Source organism: Pleurodeles waltl, chromosome 7, assembly GCF_031143425.1.
Source record: "Pleurodeles waltl isolate 20211129_DDA chromosome 7, aPleWal1.hap1.20221129, whole genome shotgun sequence".
NCBI classification, from domain to species: Eukaryota; Metazoa; Chordata; class Amphibia; order Caudata; family Salamandridae; genus Pleurodeles; species Pleurodeles waltl.
The window spans coordinates 99925248-99943489 of NC_090446.1; the positions used below are offsets into that span (position 1 = coordinate 99925248).

The 18242-nt window shown below is 48.8% G+C and overlaps 1 protein-coding gene across 2 annotated transcripts in view; it reads right to left on the bottom strand.

Annotated features, from left to right (window-relative positions):
- Positions 1-18242, bottom strand: part of LAMA5 (laminin subunit alpha 5) — a 467726-nt gene that overhangs the window by 12459 nt on the left and 437025 nt on the right. Inside the window, exons 76-79 of one of the 2 annotated variants that reach the window (XM_069243153.1) lie at positions 17382-17541; positions 16694-16821; positions 16337-16430; positions 5346-5465 (exon numbers count right to left, since the gene is read on the bottom strand). In XM_069243153.1, coding sequence (XP_069099254.1) covers positions 5346-5465; positions 16337-16430; positions 16694-16821; positions 17382-17541 — 502 coding nt within the window. Of the gene's footprint in view, positions 1-5345; positions 5466-16336; positions 16431-16693; positions 16825-17381; positions 17542-18242 lie in introns of both variants that reach the window. The other variant, XM_069243152.1, reaches the window with a different exon arrangement.

Sequence of the window (18242 nt, forward strand, 5' to 3'; positions counted from 1 at the left end):
GAACCCCAGAACAAGATTCCAGGGGTAACCAGTGTAGCCATGGGAGATGACTCCTCAGATGAGGAGGTCTTCATAGCCTTCAACTGGAAACAGGGCCCAACAGGTGAGTTGGAGATTCCAGAGGGAAGTAGACACTTCCACCACCTACTGGTGAATGGAATCCCAACCACGGCCCTGAGAGACACTTGTGCCAGTCACACTATTGTGCATGACAGGCTGGTGCTCTCAAACCAGTACATCCCAGGTGAGACTGCCAGGGTAAGAGTTAGCCTAGACAGGGTCACTAAGAGGCCTGTGGCTTTAGTGCCCATAGAAGTGGGTGGCACTCTTAGCTGGAGAAGGGTAGTAGTCAGTACAGACCTCCCCCTTGATTGTCTCCTTGGAAATGACTACCCAGAGGTTAGTCAGAGCCCAAGAGAGGAACTGGTCCAGTGCCAGTCCTCTCCCAAGTATTCTGGAAGTCCTGCCTCTGCAGTAAATGCAAGCAGACCCCAGAAGAAGAAGAAAAGAAAACAGAGTAGGAAGGGTGGACAACCTTTAGCCAAGGTTACAGCAAGCCAGGGAGATTCTGCTCCAGTAGGGGAGAACTCCAAAAATGGCCCTGATAAAGTCCAACCTGACCCACAAGAAGTCCTGGCTAGTCAGGCAACTGTTAAACCTGAGTGGGTGGCTCCTCAGCTAACAGAAGAAAGAGTGGAAGAAGGGTGTTTACTACAAGATGTGGTAACCCCCCACTCTAATACAGCAGACAGGCAACCTGAACCCAAAGAAGCCTGTAACTTAGCCCCTTCCCTTTTAGGCGAAGAGCTAAAGGTGTGGTTCTGGGCACTGACAGCTGTCAGTGGCCTCTGCTGGGTGTTAGCCTTTATGGCTGCACTATCCTTGGCATGGTGGTCTGACCCCATGCCAAATAACAAGTTAGGCCCCCTGACCCTGTTGGTCATGGTGGGGTTACTCCAGCTCTGGGTAACCTCTTTGGGTAAGCTAGGGGTGACCCTGGCTAAGATAAGATTAGCAGAGGTGGATACCTCTGACCTCAAAATAGAGAGAATGGGTGAAGACATAAAAAGCACAGACAAGAGGCAGTTCAGACTAGGTCCTATCACTGTGGAAGTGGGTCAGTTCCCCAGAGGGAATGACCTGAACAGGAGGATGTAAGGCAGAGTAGGCCCTGCAACAAACCAGCCATTTCCTCTACTCTTCCTCGCCTGACAGACTAGGGAGACTCTTCCAGCGTTGGCTGAGTCTCCTGGCCTGTGGGCTGGGGGGGGCTTGTGTAAAGAAATGGCTCCCTGTTGCAGTTACCCCCCACTTTTTGCCTGATACTGATGCTGACTTGACTGAGAAGTGTGCTGGGACCCTGCTAACCAGGCCCCAGCACCAGTGTTCCTTCACCTAAAATGTACCATTGTATCCACAATTGGCACACCCTGGCATTCAGATAAGTCCCTTGTAACTGGTACTTCTAGTACCAAGGGCCCTGATGCCAAGAAAGGTCTCTAAGGGCTGCAGCATGTCTTATGCCACCCCAGAGACCCCTCACTCAGCACAGACACACTGCTTACAAGCCTGTGTGTGCTAGTGAGAACAAAATGAGTAAGTCGACATGGCACTCCCCTCAGGGTGCCATGCCAGCCTCTCACTGCCTATGCAGTATAGGTAAGCCACCCCTCTAGCAGGCCTTACAGCCCTAAGGCAGGGTGCACTATACCATAGGTGAGGGTACCAGTGCATGAGCATGGTACCCCTACAGTGTCTAAACAAAACCTTAGACATTGTAAGTGCAGGGTAGCCATAAGAGTATATGGTCTGGGAGTCTGTCAAACACGAACTCCACAGCACCATAATGGCTACACTGAAAACTGGGAAGTTTGGTATCAAACTTCTCAGCACAATAAATGCACACTGATGCCAGTGTACATTTTATTGTAAAATACACCACAGATGGCACCTTAGAGGTGCCCCCTGAAACTTAACCGACTATCTGTGTAGGCTGACTAGTTTTAGCAGCCTGCCACAAACCGAGACATGTTGCTGGCCCCATGGGGAGAGTGCCTTTGTCACTCTGAGGCCAGTAACAAAGCCTGCACTGGGTGGAGATGCTAACACCTCTCCCAGGCAGGAATTGTCACACCTGGCGGTGAGCCTCAAAGGCTCACCTCCTTTGTGCCAACCCAGCAGGACACTCCAGCTAGTGGAGTTGCCCGCCCCCTCCGGCCAGGCCCCACTTTTGGCGGCAAGGCCGGAGAAAATAATGAGAATAACAAGGAGGAGTCACTGGCCAGTCAGGACAGCCCCTAAGGTGTCCTGAGCTGAGGTGACTCTAACTTTTAGAAATCCTCCATCTTGCAGATGGAGGATTCCCCCAATAGGGTTAGGATTGTGACCCCCTCCCCTTGGGAGGAGGCACAAAGAGGGTGTACCCACCCTCAGGGCTAGTAGCCATTGGCTACTAACCCCCCAGACCTAAACACGCCCTTAAATTTAGTATTTAAGGGCTACCCTGAACCCTAGAAAATTAGATTCCTGCAACTACAAGAAGAAGGACTGCCTAGCTGAAAACCCCTGCAGAGGAAGACCAGAAGACGACAACTGCCTTGGCTCCAGAAACTCACCGGCCTGTCTCCTGCCTTCCAAAGATCCTGCTCCAGCGACGCCTTCCGAAGGGACCAGCGACCTCGACATCCTCTGAGGACTGCCCCTACTTCGAAAAGACAAGAAACTCCCGAGGACAGCGGACCTGCTCCAAGAAAAGCTGCAACTTTGTTTCCAGCAGCTTTAAAGAACCCTGCAAGCTCCCCGCAAGAAGCGTGAGACTTGCAACACTGCACCCGGCGATCCCGACTCGACTGGTGGAGATCCGACGCCTCAGGAGGGACCCCCGGACTACTCTGATACTGTGAGTACCAAAACCTGTCCCCCCTGAGCCCCCACAGCGCCGCCTGCAGAGGGAATCCCGAGGCTTCCCCTGACCGCGACCCTTTGAACCTAAAGTCCCGACGCCTGGGAGAGACCCTGCACCCGCAGCCCCCAGGACCTGAAGGACCGGACTTTCACTGGAGAAGTGACCCCCAGGAGTCCCTCTCCCTTGCCCAAGTGGAGGTTTCCCCGAGGAATTCCCCCCTTGCCTGCCTGCAGCGCTGAAGAGATCCCGAGATCTCCCATTGACTTCCATTACAAACCCGACGCTTGGTTCTACACTGCACCCGGCCGCCCCCGCGCTGCTGAGGGTGAAATTTCTGTGTGGACTTGTGTCCCCCCCGGTGCCCTACAAAACCCCCCTGGTCTGCCCTCCGAAGACGCGGGTACTTACCTGCAAACAGACCGGAACCGGGGCACCCCCTTCTCTCCATTCTAGCCTATGTGTTTTGGGCACCACTTTGAACTCTGCACCTGACCGGCCCTGAACTGCTGGTGTGGTGACTTTGGGGTTGCTCTGAACCCCCAACGGTGGGCTACCTTGGACCAAGAACTGAACCCTGTAAGTGTCCTACTTACCTGGTAAAACTAACAAAAACTTACCTCCCCCAGGAACTGTGAAAATTGAACTAAGTGTCCACTTTTAAAACAGCTATTTGTCAATAACTTGAAAAGTATACATGCAATTTTGATGATTTGAAGTTCCTAAAGTACTTACCTGCAATACCTTTCGAATGAGCTATTACATGTGGAATTTGAACCTGTGGTTCTTAAAATAAACTAAGAAAAGATATTTTTCTATACAAAAACCTATTGGCTGGATTTGTCTCTGAGTGTGTGTACCTCATTTATTGTCTATGTGTATGTACAACAAATGCTTAACACTACTCCTTGGATAAGCCTACTGCTCGACCACACTACCACAAAATAGAGCATTAGTATTATCTATTTTTACCACTATTTTACCTCTAAGGGGAACCCTTGGACTCTGTGCATGCTATTCCTTACTTTGAAATAGCACATACAGAGCCAACTTCCTACAGCGGTCATCGGGGGTTTTCGTGCAGGTACTCTTCGGTGCACAAAGATGGTGCAGGGGTCCTGATTGCAGGGTCAAAGTCCAACAGGGTCTTCTCTGGTTGGGGAGAAGACTAGTTGCCACTGGACTACCAGTTACTCAATGTTGTGGTCAAAGGCCAATCCTTCCTGGGTTGATAGCTAATCTTCAGAGGGTCTCAGCAGCTCTACAACAGCACCGCGGCTCTGCAAACTTGGATGCAACTCTTTACATCCAGTCTTGGTTCCAAGTGCTGCACAGCAGCGGTCATAGCAGCTTGAAGATTTTGAGCTACCAACCTTCCCAAGCAAGCTTTTTTAGCTGTTGTATTCCTGTCCTACCAACAGGAGGCCAATCGGCTGACCCTTAGAATATCTAGGCTTTATTGGGCTTTGGAGATAAAGTCTTGAGCAGCACAGTCCTCCTCTTCACTAGCCACCAGGTGCAGCAAATGAATTCCTAGACAGTCAGACTCTCTTTGCTGGTCCCTCAGAGCAGCTGGGCAGACCTTCTTCAGGCTTCTTCCAGGTTAGTTGTGGTCTGGGTGCCAGTGATGCCCCGTATGTGCATAGAAAATGCCCCCAGGACAGGATGCGGTTGGTAGCCAATGGGCTACCCAGTTCCCTAACCATCTGGTGATCACTTCTTGTGGAGTGTGGCATTACACTCCTCAGGTCCGGACATAGCAGCATTTCAGGAACATTAAATTACTATTTTCTCAACTTCATTTTTTTGTGACAAATCTGTAAATCACTCACCTCTGACCCCTTCCTTCCTATTAACTTAGCATTGTCAAAGCCAGCAGGTCTAACTTTAATGTACTGTAAACACAGGCATTCACAAATGTTTAAATGCACTGCATGCACAAATGCTGTTTATCACATTAAAGTCTGTCATATTGGATTGCTATCTGTCACATTCAGTTCCTTGGCTCCTGTATGCAATCTATACAAACAATGTGATTATTGGGCATACTTTTTAGATGTAAAATAGTGCCTCATGCATTCCACTGGAAATATTTTCAGGATGACTGAAAGATACACATAATAGCATGAGATGAGGGAGTATTACCCCACTATGTACACTTCAAAGAACTAAGCAGATAGTGCTGCTGTTAAGCCAGACATAAAAATGAATCAGACAAGGTTGTTTGGTATTTTTGTCATGCTGAAGTTGTTATCAATGTGTCATCAGTTGTGATAAAGAAAGAGTAAATTACTGGTAACCCATAATAAAGAAGTCCAACTTTTCAAGTTGTTTAAAAGACTGTGGGGACAGCAAATCTGATACAAATAAACAAATTCCATATTTGATCACAGCTGTAAGCACAGAGTTGGTTACCCCATGCCTGAGACTTGTATCCACTCACCCGGCACTCCACCAACATAGAGGGGTTCCTTCACAGTGGTTGAAGAGATGCTGCTGGGCCCCACTGTGTGGTTCCTGTCTGTGTCCACATCCAGCTGGATGACATTCTTCCCTTTAAGTACTTGTAAGAAAAATTAAGAACAAAATGAACATACAGCTAGAGAAACACCACATCAAAGGTGATGAAGAGAGAAAATTGAGAGGATGTGAGCATAGTTCTATAACCCTGTAAGGAAATGCCTCCTTGGCATGGTTGCCCCCTGACTTTTTGCCTTTGCTGATGCTATGTTTACAATTGAAAGTGTGCTGAGGCCTGCTAACCAGGCCCCAGCACCAGTGTTCTTTCCCTAACCTGTACTTTTGTATCCACAATTGGCAGACCCTGGCATCCAGATAAGTCCCTTGTAACTGGTACTTCTAGTACCAAGGGCCCTGATGCCAAGGAAGGTCTCTAAGGGCTGCAGCATGTCTTATGCCACCCTGGAGACCTCTCACTCAGCACAGACACACTGCTTGCCAGCTTGTGTGTGCTAGTGAGGACAAAACGAGTAAGTCGACATGGCACTCCCCTCAGGGTGCCATGCCAGCCTCTCACTGCCTATGCAGTATAGGTAAGACACCCCTCTAGCAGGCCTTACAGCCCTAAGGCAGGGTGCACTATACCATAGGTGAGGGTACCAGTGCATGAGCATGGTACCCCTACAGTGTCTAAACAAAACCTTAGACATTGTAAGTGCAGGGTAGCCATAAGAGTATATGGTCTGGGAGTTTGTCAAACACGAACTCCACAGCACCATAATGGCTACACTGAAAACTGGGAAGTTTGGTATCAAACTTCTCAGCACAATAAATGCACACTGATGCCAGTGTACATTTTATTGTAAAATACACCCCAGAGGGCACCTTAGAGGTGCCCCCTGAAACTTAACCGACCATCTGTGTAGGCTGACTAGTTTTAGCAGCCTGCCACAAACCGAGACATGTTGCTGGCCCCATGGGGAGAGTGCCTTTGTCGCTCTGAGGCCAGTAACAAAGCCTGCACTGGGGGGAGATGCTAACACCTCCCCCAGGCAGGAATTGTCACACCTGGCGGTGAGCCTCAAAGGCTCACCTCCTTTGTGCCAACCCAGCAGGACACTCCAGCTAGTGGAGTTGCCCGCCCCCTCCGGCCAGGCCCCACTTTTGGCGGCAAGGCCGGAGAAAATAATGAGAAAAACAAGGAGGAGTCACTGGCCAGTCAGGACAGCCCCTAAGGTGTCCTGAGCTGAGGTGACTCTGACTTTTAGAAATCCTCCATCTTGCAGATGGAGGATTCCCCCAATAGGGTTAGGATTGTGACCCCCTCCCCTTGGGAGGAGGCACAAAGAGGGTGTACCCACCCTCAGGGCTAGTAGCCATTGGCTACTAACCCCCCAGACCTAAACACGCCCTTAAATTTAGTATTTAAGGGCTACCCTGAACCCTAGAAAATTAGATTCCTGCAACTACAAGAAGAAGGACTGCCTAGCTGAAAACCCCTGCAGAGGAAGACCAGAAGACGACTACTGCCTTGGCTCCAGAAACTCACCGGCCTGTCTCCTGCCTTCCAAAGATCCTGCTCCAGCGACGCCTTCCAAAGGGACCAGCGACCTCGACATCCTCTGAGGACTGCCCCTGCTTCGAAAAGACAAGAAACTCCCGAGGACAGCGGACCTGCTCCAAGAAAGGCTGCAACTTTGTTTCCAGCAGCTTTAAAGAACCCTGCAAGCTCCCCGCAAAAAGCGTGAGACTTGCAACACTGCACCCGGCGACCCCGACTCGGCTGGTGGCGATCCAACACCTCAGGAGGGACCCCAGGACTACTCTAAGACTGTGAGTACAACAACCTGTCCCCCCTGAGCCCCCACAGCGCCGCCTGCAGAGGGAATCCCGAGGCTTCCCCTGACCGCGACTCTTTGAATCCTAAGTCCCGACACCTGGGAGAGACCCTGCACCCGCAGCCCCCAGGACCCGAAGGACCGGACTTTCACTGGAGGAGTGACCCCCAGGAGTCCCTCTCCCTTGACCAAGTGGAGGTTTCCCCGAGGAACCCCCCCCTTGCCTGCCTGCAGCGCTGAAGAGATCCCTAGATCTCCCATTGACTTCCATTACAAACCCGACGCTTGTTTCTACACTGCACCCGGCCGCCCCCGCGCTGCTGAGGGTGAAATTCCTCTGTGGGCTTGTGTCCCCCCCGGTGCCCTACAAAACCCCCCTGGTCTGCCCTCCGAAGACGCGGGTACTTACCTGCAAGCAGACCGGAACCGGGGCACCCCCTTCTCTCCATTCTAGCCTATGTGTTTTGGGCACCACTTTGAACTCTGCACCTGACCGGCCCTGAGCTGCTGGTGTGGTGACTTTGGGGTTGCTCTGAACCCCCAACGGTGGGCTACCTTGGACCAAGAACTGAACCCTGTAAGTGTCTTACTTACCTGGTAAAACTAACAAATACTTACCTCCCCTAGGAACTGTGAAAATTGCACTGTGTCCACTTTTAAAACAGCTATTTGTGAATAACTTGAAAAGTATACATGCAATTTTTATGATTTGAAGTTCCTAAAGTACTTACCTGCAATACCTTTCGAATGAGCTATTACATGTAGAATTTGAACCTGTGGTTCTTAAAATAAACTAAGAAAAGATATTTTTCTATATAAAAACCTATTGGCTGGATTTGTCTCTGAGTGTGTGTACCTCATTTATTGTCTATGTGTATGTGCAACAAATGCTTAACACTACTCCTTGGATAAGCCTACTGCTCGACCACACTACCACAAAATAGAGCATTAGTATTATCTATTTTTACCACTATTTTACCTCTAAGGGGAACCCTTGGACTCTGTGCATGCTATTCCTTACTTTGAAATAGCACATACAGAGCCAACTTCCTACATTGGTGGATCAGCGGTGGGGTACAAGACTTTGCATTTGCTGGACTACTCAGCCAATACCTGATCACACGACAAATTCCAAAATTGTCATTAGAAATTGATTTTTGCAATTTGAAAAGTTTTCTAAATTCTTAAAAGACCTGCTAGGGCCTTGTGTTAGATCCTGTTTAGCATTTCTTTTAGAGTTTAAAAGTTTGTTAAAAGTTTGAATTAGATTCTAGAACCAGTTTTAGTTTCTTAAAAAGTATTCCAACTTTTAGAAGCATAATGTCTAGCACAGATGTGAATGTGGTGGAACTCGACACCACACCTTACCTCCATCTACAGATGAGAGAGCTAAGGTCACTCTGTAAACTAAAGAAAATAGCAATGGGCCCCAAACCTACCAAAGTACAGCTCCAGGAGCTTTTGGCAGAGTTTGAAAAGGCCAACCCCTCTGAGGATGGCAACTCAGAGGATGAAGATAGTGACTTGGAGGGAAATTCCCCCCCTCCAGTCCTACTTAGGGAGAGCAGGGCTTCTCAAGCCCTGACTCCACAAATAATAGTCAGAGATGCTGGTTCCCTCACAGGAGGGACCAACAACTCTGAAATCACTGAGGATAACTCCAGTGAAGAGGACATCCAGTTAGCCAGGATGGCCAAAAGATTGGCTTTGGAAAGACAGATCCTAGCCATAGAGAGGGAAAGACAAGAGATGGGCCTAGGACCCATCAATGGTGGCAGCAACATAAATAGGGTCAGAGATTCTCCTGACATGTTGAAAATCCCCAAAGGGATTGTAACTAAATATGAAGATGGTGATGACATCACCAAATGGTTCACAGCTTTTGAGAGGGCTTGTGTAACCAGAAAAGTGAACAGATCTCACTGGGGTGCTCTCCTTTGGGAAATGTTCACAGGAAAGTGTAGGGATAGACTCCTCACACTCTCTGGACAAGATGCAGAATCTTATGACCTCATGAAGGGTACCCTGATTGAGGGCTTTGGATTCTCCACTGAGGAGTACAGGATTAGGTTCAGGGGGGCTCAAAAATCCTCGAGCCAGACCTGGGTTGACTTTGTTGACTACTCAGTGAAAACACTAGATGGTTGGATTCAAGGCAGTGGTGTAAGTAATTATGATGGGCTGTACAATTTATTTGTGAAAGAACACCTGTTAAGTAATTGTTTCAATGATAAACTGCATCAGCATCTGGTAGACCTAGGACCAATTTCTCCCCAAGAATTGGGAAAGAAGGCGGACCATTGGGTCAAGACAAGGGTGTCCAAGACTTCAACAGGGGGTGACCAAAAGAAAGGGGTCACAAAGACTCCCCAGCAGAAGGGTGATGAGACAACCAAAACTAAAAATAGTAAAGAGTCTTCTACAGGCCCCCAAAAACCTGCACAGGAGGGTGGGCCCAGAGCCTCTTCACAAAACAATGGGTACAAGGGTAAAAACTTTGATCCCAAAAAGGCCTGGTGTCATAGCTGTAAACAGCATGGACACCAAACTGGAGACAAGGCCTGTCCCAAGAAGGGTTCCACTCCAAACTCCCATCCAGGTAACACTGGTATGGCTAGTCTCCAAGTGGGATCAACAGTGTGCCCAGAGCAAATCAGGGTTCACACTGAAGCTACTCTAGTTTCTGAGGGTGGGGTGGATTTAGCCACACTAGCTGTCTGGCCGCCTAACATGCAAAAATACAGACAGCAACTCTTAATTAATGGGACTAGAATAGAGGGCCTGAGGGATACAGGTGCCAGTGTCACCATGGTGACAGAGAAACTGGTTTCCCCTGGCCAATACCTGACTGGAAAAACTTACACAGTCACCAACGCTGACAATCAGAGAAAAGTACATCCCATGGCAATGGTTACTTTAGAATGGGGAGGGGTCAATGGCCTGAAACAGGTGGTGGTCTCCTCAAATATCCCAGTGGACTGTCTGCTTGGAAATGACCTGGAGTCCTCAGCATGGGCTGAGGTAGAGCTAAAAACCCATGCAGCAATGCTGGGTATCCCTGAACTGGTGTGTGTGAAAACAAGAGCACAATGCAAGGCACAGGGTGAAAAAGTAGAGCTGGAGTCTGGAAAAATGGCCCAGCCTACCAAGAGAACAGGAAAGTCAGTTGGGAAGCCAACTGCAACACAGCAAAAGAAAGGGAACCTCTCTTCTCAGGAAGAAGTTCTGCCCTCTGAGGGAACTGAGCCTTTGGAGCTTGAACCTTATCAGGTTGAGCTCTTAGGCCCAGGGGGACCCTCCAGGGAAGAGCTGTGTAAGGGACAAGAAACCTGTCCCTCTCTTGAAGGCCTTAGGCAGCAAGCTGCTGAAGAGTCCAAAGGCAAGAAAAATGGAACACATAGGGTCTATTGGGAAGATGGGCTCCTGTACACTGAGGCCAGAGACCCCAAACCTGGTGCCACTAGGAGAGTGGTAGTGCCTCAGCTGTTCAGAGAGTTCATCCTAACATTGGCCCATGACATTCCCCTTGCTGGACATTTGGGACAAACCAAGACGTGGGAGAGGTTAGTCAACCACTTCTACTGGCCCAATATGTCCAACATGGTTAAGGAGTTTTGCCTCTCCTGCCCCACCTGTCAAGCCAGTGGTAAGACAGGTGGGCATCCAAAGGCCCCCCTCATTCCACTTCCAGTGGTGGGGGTGCCCTTTGAAAGAGTGGGTGTGGACATAGTTGGTCCACTGGAACCTCCCACAGCCTCAGGGAATATGTATATCCTGGTAGTAGTGGATCATGCTACCAGGTATCCTGAAGCTATTCCCCTTAGGTCGACTACTGCCCCTGCAGTAGCCAAGGCCCTCATTGGTATCTTTACCAGAGTGGGTTTCCCTAAGGAGGTGGTGTCTGACAGAGGTACCAACTTCATGTCAGCATACCTAAAGCACATGTGGAATGAGTGTGGAGTGACTTATAAATTCACTACACCTTACCATCCACAAACTAATGGCTTAGTTGAGAGATTCAACAAGACATTAAAAGGCATGATCATGGGGCTCCCAGAAAAACTCAAAAGGAGATGGGATGTCCTCCTGCCATGTCTGCTTTTCGCTTACAGGGAGGTACCACAGAAGGGAGTAGGGTTCTCACCCTTTGAACTTCTGTTTGGTCATCCTGTAAGGGGACCACTTGCTCTTGTTAAAGAAGGCTGGGAGAGACCTCTCCATGAGCCAAAACAAGACATAGTGGACTATGTACTTGGCCTTCGCTCTAGAATGGCAGAGTACATGGAAAAGGCAACCAAAAACCTTGAGGCCAGCCAACAGCTCCAGAAGTTTTGGTATGACCAAAAGGCTGCACTGGTTGAGTTCCAACCAGGGCAGAAAGTCTGGGTTCTGGAGCCTGTGGCTCCCAGGGCACTCCAGGACAAATGGAGTGGCCCTTACCCAGTGCTAGAGAGGAAGAGTCAGGTCACCTACCTGGTGGACCTGGGCACAAGCAGGAGCCCCAAGAGGGTGATCCATGTGAACCGCCTTAAGCTCTTCCATGACAGGGCTGATGTGAATCTGTTAATGGTAACAGATGAGGATCAGGAGGCAGAGAGTGAACCTCTCCCTGATCTTCTGTCATCAGACCCAAAAGATGGCACAGTAGATGGAGTGATCTACTCAGACACCCTCTCTGGCCAACAGCAAGCTGATTGTAGGAGAGTCCTACAACAGTTTCCTGAGCTGTTCTCCCTAACCCCTGGTCAGACACACCTGTGTACCCATGATGTGGACACAGGAGACAGCATGCCTGTCAAGAACAAAATCTTCAGACAGTCTGACCATGTTAAGGAAAGCATCAAGGTGGAAGTCCACAAGATGCTGGAATTGGGAGTGATTGAGCGCTCTGACAGCCCCTGGGCTAGCCCAGTGGTCTTAGTCCCCAAACCCCACACCAAAGATGGAAAGAAAGAGATGAGGTTTTGTGTGGACTACAGAGGGCTCAACTCTGTCACCAAGACAGATGCCCATCCAATTCCAAGAGCTGATGAGCTCATTGATAAGTTAGGTGCTGCCAAATTTCTAAGTACCTTTGACTTGACAGCAGGGTACTGGCAAATAAAAATGGCACCTGGAGCAAAAGAAAAGACAGCATTCTCCACACCTGATGGGCATTATCAGTTTACTGTTATGCCCTTTGGTTTAAAGAATGCCCCTGCCACCTTCCAAAGGTTGGTGAATCAAGTCCTTGCTGGCTCGGAGTCCTTTAGCACAGCTTATCTTGATGATATTGCTGTCTTTAGCTCCACCTGGCAGGATCACCTGGTCCACCTGAAGAAGGTTTTGAAGGCTCTGCAATCTGCAGGCCTCTCTATCAAGGCATCCAAATGCCAGATAGGGCAGGGAACTGTGGTTTACTTGGGACACCTTGTAGGTGGAGGCCAAGTTCAGCCACTCCAACCCAAGATCCAGACTATTCTGGACTGGGTAGCTCCAAAAACCCAGACTCAAGTCAGGGCATTCCTTGGCTTGACTGGGTATTACAGGAGGTTTGTGAAGGGATATGGATCCATTGTGACAGCCCTCACTGAACTCACCTCCAAGAAAATGCCCAAGAAAGTGAACTGGACTGTGGAATGCCAACAGGCCTTTGACACCCTGAAACAAGCAATGTGCTCAGCACCAGTTCTAAAAGCTCCAGATTATTCTAAGCAGTTCATTGTGCAGACTGATGCCTCTGAACATGGGATAGGGGCAGTTTTGTCCCAAACAAATGATGATGGCCTTGACCAGCCTGTTGCTTTCATTAGCAGGAGGTTACTCCCCAGGGAGCAGCGTTGGAGTGCCATTGAGAGGGAGGCCTTTGCTGTGGTTTGGTCCCTGAAGAAGCTGAGACCATACCTCTTTGGGACTCACTTCCTAGTTCAAACTGACCACAGACCTCTCAAATGGCTGATGCAAATGAAAGGTGAAAATCCTAAACTGTTGAGGTGGTCCATCTCCCTACAGGGAATGGACTTTATAGTGGAACACAGACCTGGGACTGCCCATGCCAATGCAGATGGCCTTTCCAGGTTCTTCCACTTAGAAAATGAAGACTCTCTTGGGAAAGGTTAGTCTCATCCTCTTTCGTTTGGGGGGGGGTTGTGTAAGGAAATGCCTCCTTGGCATGGTTGCCCCCTGACTTTTTGCCTTTGCTGATGCTATGTTTACAATTGAAAGTGTGCTGAGGCCTGCTAACCAGGCCCCAGCACCAGTGTTCTTTCCCTAACCTGTACTTTTGTATCCACAATTGGCAGACCCTGGCATCCAGATAAGTCCCTTGTAACTGGTACTTCTAGTACCAAGGGCCCTGATGCCAAGGAAGGTCTCTAAGGGCTGCAGCATGTCTTATGCCACCCTGGAGACCTCTCACTCAGCACAGACACACTGCTTGCCAGCTTGTGTGTGCTAGTGAGGACAAAACGAGTAAGTCGACATGGCACTCCCCTCAGGGTGCCATGCCAGCCTCTCACTGCCTATGCAGTATAGGTAAGACACCCCTCTAGCAGGCCTTACAGCCCTAAGGCAGGGTGCACTATACCATAGGTGAGGGTACCAGTGCATGAGCATGGTACCCCTACAGTGTCTAAACAAAACCTTAGACATTGTAAGTGCAGGGTAGCCATAAGAGTATATGGTCTGGGAGTTTGTCAAACACGAACTCCACAGCACCATAATGGCTACACTGAAAACTGGGAAGTTTGGTATCAAACTTCTCAGCACAATAAATGCACACTGATGCCAGTGTACATTTTATTGTAAAATACACCCCAGAGGGCACCTTAGAGGTGCCCCCTGAAACTTAACCGACCATCTGTGTAGGCTGACTAGTTTTAGCAGCCTGCCACAAACCGAGACATGTTGCTGGCCCCATGGGGAGAGTGCCTTTGTCGCTCTGAGGCCAGTAACAAAGCCTGCACTGGGGGGAGATGCTAACACCTCCCCCAGGCAGGAATTGTCACACCTGGCGGTGAGCCTCAAAGGCTCACCTCCTTTGTGCCAACCCAGCAGGACACTCCAGCTAGTGGAGTTGCCCGCCCCCTCCGGCCAGGCCCCACTTTTGGCGGCAAGGCCGGAGAAAATAATGAGAAAAACAAGGAGGAGTCACTGGCCAGTCAGGACAGCCCCTAAGGTGTCCTGAGCTGAGGTGACTCTGACTTTTAGAAATCCTCCATCTTGCAGATGGAGGATTCCCCCAATAGGGTTAGGATTGTGACCCCCTCCCCTTGGGAGGAGGCACAAAGAGGGTGTACCCACCCTCAGGGCTAGTAGCCATTGGCTACTAACCCCCCAGACCTAAACACGCCCTTAAATTTAGTATTTAAGGGCTACCCTGAACCCTAGAAAATTAGATTCCTGCAACTACAAGAAGAAGGACTGCCTAGCTGAAAACCCCTGCAGAGGAAGACCAGAAGACGACTACTGCCTTGGCTCCAGAAACTCACCGGCCTGTCTCCTGCCTTCCAAAGATCCTGCTCCAGCGACGCCTTCCAAAGGGACCAGCGACCTCGACATCCTCTGAGGACTGCCCCTGCTTCGAAAAGACAAGAAACTCCCGAGGACAGCGGACCTGCTCCAAGAAAGGCTGCAACTTTGTTTCCAGCAGCTTTAAAGAACCCTGCAAGCTCCCCGCAAAAAGCGTGAGACTTGCAACACTGCACCCGGCGACCCCGACTCGGCTGGTGGCGATCCAACACCTCAGGAGGGACCCCAGGACTACTCTAAGACTGTGAGTACAACAACCTGTCCCCCCTGAGCCCCCACAGCGCCGCCTGCAGAGGGAATCCCGAGGCTTCCCCTGACCGCGACTCTTTGAATCCTAAGTCCCGACACCTGGGAGAGACCCTGCACCCGCAGCCCCCAGGACCCGAAGGACCGGACTTTCACTGGAGGAGTGACCCCCAGGAGTCCCTCTCCCTTGACCAAGTGGAGGTTTCCCCGAGGAACCCCCCCCTTGCCTGCCTGCAGCGCTGAAGAGATCCCTAGATCTCCCATTGACTTCCATTACAAACCCGACGCTTGTTTCTACACTGCACCCGGCCGCCCCCGCGCTGCTGAGGGTGAAATTCCTCTGTGGGCTTGTGTCCCCCCCGGTGCCCTACAAAACCCCCCTGGTCTGCCCTCCGAAGACGCGGGTACTTACCTGCAAGCAGACCGGAACCGGGGCACCCCCTTCTCTCCATTCTAGCCTATGTGTTTTGGGCACCACTTTGAACTCTGCACCTGACCGGCCCTGAGCTGCTGGTGTGGTGACTTTGGGGTTGCTCTGAACCCCCAACGGTGGGCTACCTTGGACCAAGAACTGAACCCTGTAAGTGTCTTACTTACCTGGTAAAACTAACAAATACTTACCTCCCCTAGGAACTGTGAAAATTGCACTAAGTGTCCACTTTTAAAACAGCTATTTGTGAATAACTTGAAAAGTATACATGCAATTTTTATGATTTGAAGTTCCTAAAGTACTTACCTGCAATACCTTTCGAATGAGCTATTACATGTAGAATTTGAACCTGTGGTTCTTAAAATAAACTAAGAAAAGATATTTTTCTATATAAAAACCTATTGGCTGGATTTGTCTCTGAGTGTGTGTACCTCATTTATTGTCTATGTGTATGTGCAACAAATGCTTAACACTACTCCTTGGATAAGCCTACTGCTCGACCACACTACCACAAAATAGAGCATTAGTATTATCTATTTTTACCACTATTTTACCTCTAAGGGGAACCCTTGGACTCTGTGCATGCTATTCCTTACTTTGAAATAGCACATACAGAGCCAACTTCCTACAAACCCTTTCCCTGATCCTGGCCTGTGACAGTCACTCAGAAAATAATTATGGAAACAGGAGTGAGTATCTGAATCTTTTCTGCCAGTGTGGGTGTTTTGTTCAGCTCCACAGGTTTTTCACTTGTATAATTCTTTTATTGAGATTTTAGAAAAGACAGTGATGGCGGCAATTTAGAGAACTGTCTACTCTAAGAAGGGTGCTAAATGCAGCCCACAATAATAGTCAGGTTCATCAACGAGCTCTGATCTGCTGGTAGAAAGGTTAATTTGAAGTAACAGTGTTTGACATGACCTAGTTATGTACCATAATACATTCTCATACCTGCGATTGTGTGCCACTGCCCATCACACAATGACTGCTGAGGGGTCACAGACACTTGGAATTCCCCTGCACCCATATCCGCTTGGACAGTGACCTGAAGAAAAAGAAGGAATGGATCATATAGCAAGCCAGAGGCTGCTTTACACAGCTCTGTGCTCTGAATCAGAGTACAGAAAATAAAGAACAAACACAGTGGGGGAGTGGTAAACTGCTTGGCAAAGCACTCTGAGAAACCAAGAAATGGGGTTCGAGTGGGAGCTGTGACTACGATCCCAAGAGGTAGTCATGGTGCAATTCATGTTCTCACTCCCACCTACTGCTCAGATGCACTGTGGGCAGAGATGCTGCTGTGCTTACCTTTTGGCCATCAGTGTACACGGTGAGGTAGTGCCCCTCTATCCTGCCAATATGGAAGATGAGGCTGGAGGAACTCTGTGGGCGGATTTCCAGAATGAGTTCAAGATCTTCTCCGAAGGCAACAGAATCTACTAAAAATAAAAGAGAAAAAAAGTAAAGAAGCTGTTTAAATAATTCTCAGCTCGTGCGTAGCAGCATCCTAAACTGCAGGAGGAGGAAATGAAGATGAAGGATATGTGGCCACAGCAATACTGCCAACCACTTGTCCCGTGCCTTTCTCAAGGGGTAAATGTGAGATAGCAAATATAAAGAAAGTCACTGGGAACAATTCATACAATATACAAGTTGTGGTTGAAGTGGTAAAATACTCTTGACTTCCATTTTCTCACTGGTGTAAAGTATTTTGCAATCAATTGGTACTGCTCCACTTATCTAAATACAGAGACAGATGTGAATCAATGATGCCCCAGCTTGTGGTTCATCACAATACTTAAGGGAAGATCCGACAAATGCCTTCCCTGCACTGACACCAAATAGATGATAAAGTGTGGAAAGTAATGTGTGTTGGTCCCACAAAAGTCTACAGGTTTTTCACACGTATAATCCTTTGTTTAAGAGTTGAGGAACGATAATAATGGCAGCAATGTAGAGAAGCCCAGCCCTAAGCGGGATAACCATCATCTTGTACCTAGAGTGAGGAATCCGCCCTCCGGGGCAAAGTAGAGGCCACTCTCCATGGTTCCCTCGTAGCAAGGCGTGACAGCGAAGATGCGATCTGGAGAGTCAAGAAGTTGCCCATTCAGCTTCAGGTTCTTAATGCAGCCATCAAAGCTGGTGAGTGATGCCTCCTGGGGAAGGAGATGCAGAAGAGAGTGAAATGGAAGTCTCTCACCATAATGGAGGATTGTGTAGCCACTGTGTATTTATGGAAACAAACTATGGAGTTCATTTTTCAAGTAGCCAAGTGCTTAGTACTGAGGTTACTTGATCTGCCTGCACTTGATCCTTTATCAACCAATGCATAGTCCGTCCATTTGTCCATCCATACATCCATCTGATAAAGTACGTTTTCCCATGCACAAATCCCTGAACACTAATCCATCTACTCATCCATGAATGCATCCTTATTGTTCAACCAGTCCAACATTTTTCATTCATCGAATCATTCACTTAACCATCCATCCACTTGTTCACTCATCAACCAGCCACTGCTCACCCATGCCTCAATTTGCACATCTTCTCTCAAACAACGTGATCTCACCTGTACACTGAACTATACCAACTACATTCGTTCAGTCATCTATGTACATATATATCAGTCTAAACATCCATTTATCTAACTACTGACCATCAATAAGTCTTAAGATAGCCATTCAGTCACCCATCTACCCATCCCCGAGCAGTCAAAACTACAAATGAATTGAGTTATAATATAACTAATTCATGGATTTTTCTCACATATCCATACTTAGATTTTCAGACATCTGTAACAACTAGCAGAAACCATCTTATGACAGTCTGTAGAGTGTTGTAAAGGCAGAGCCAATCA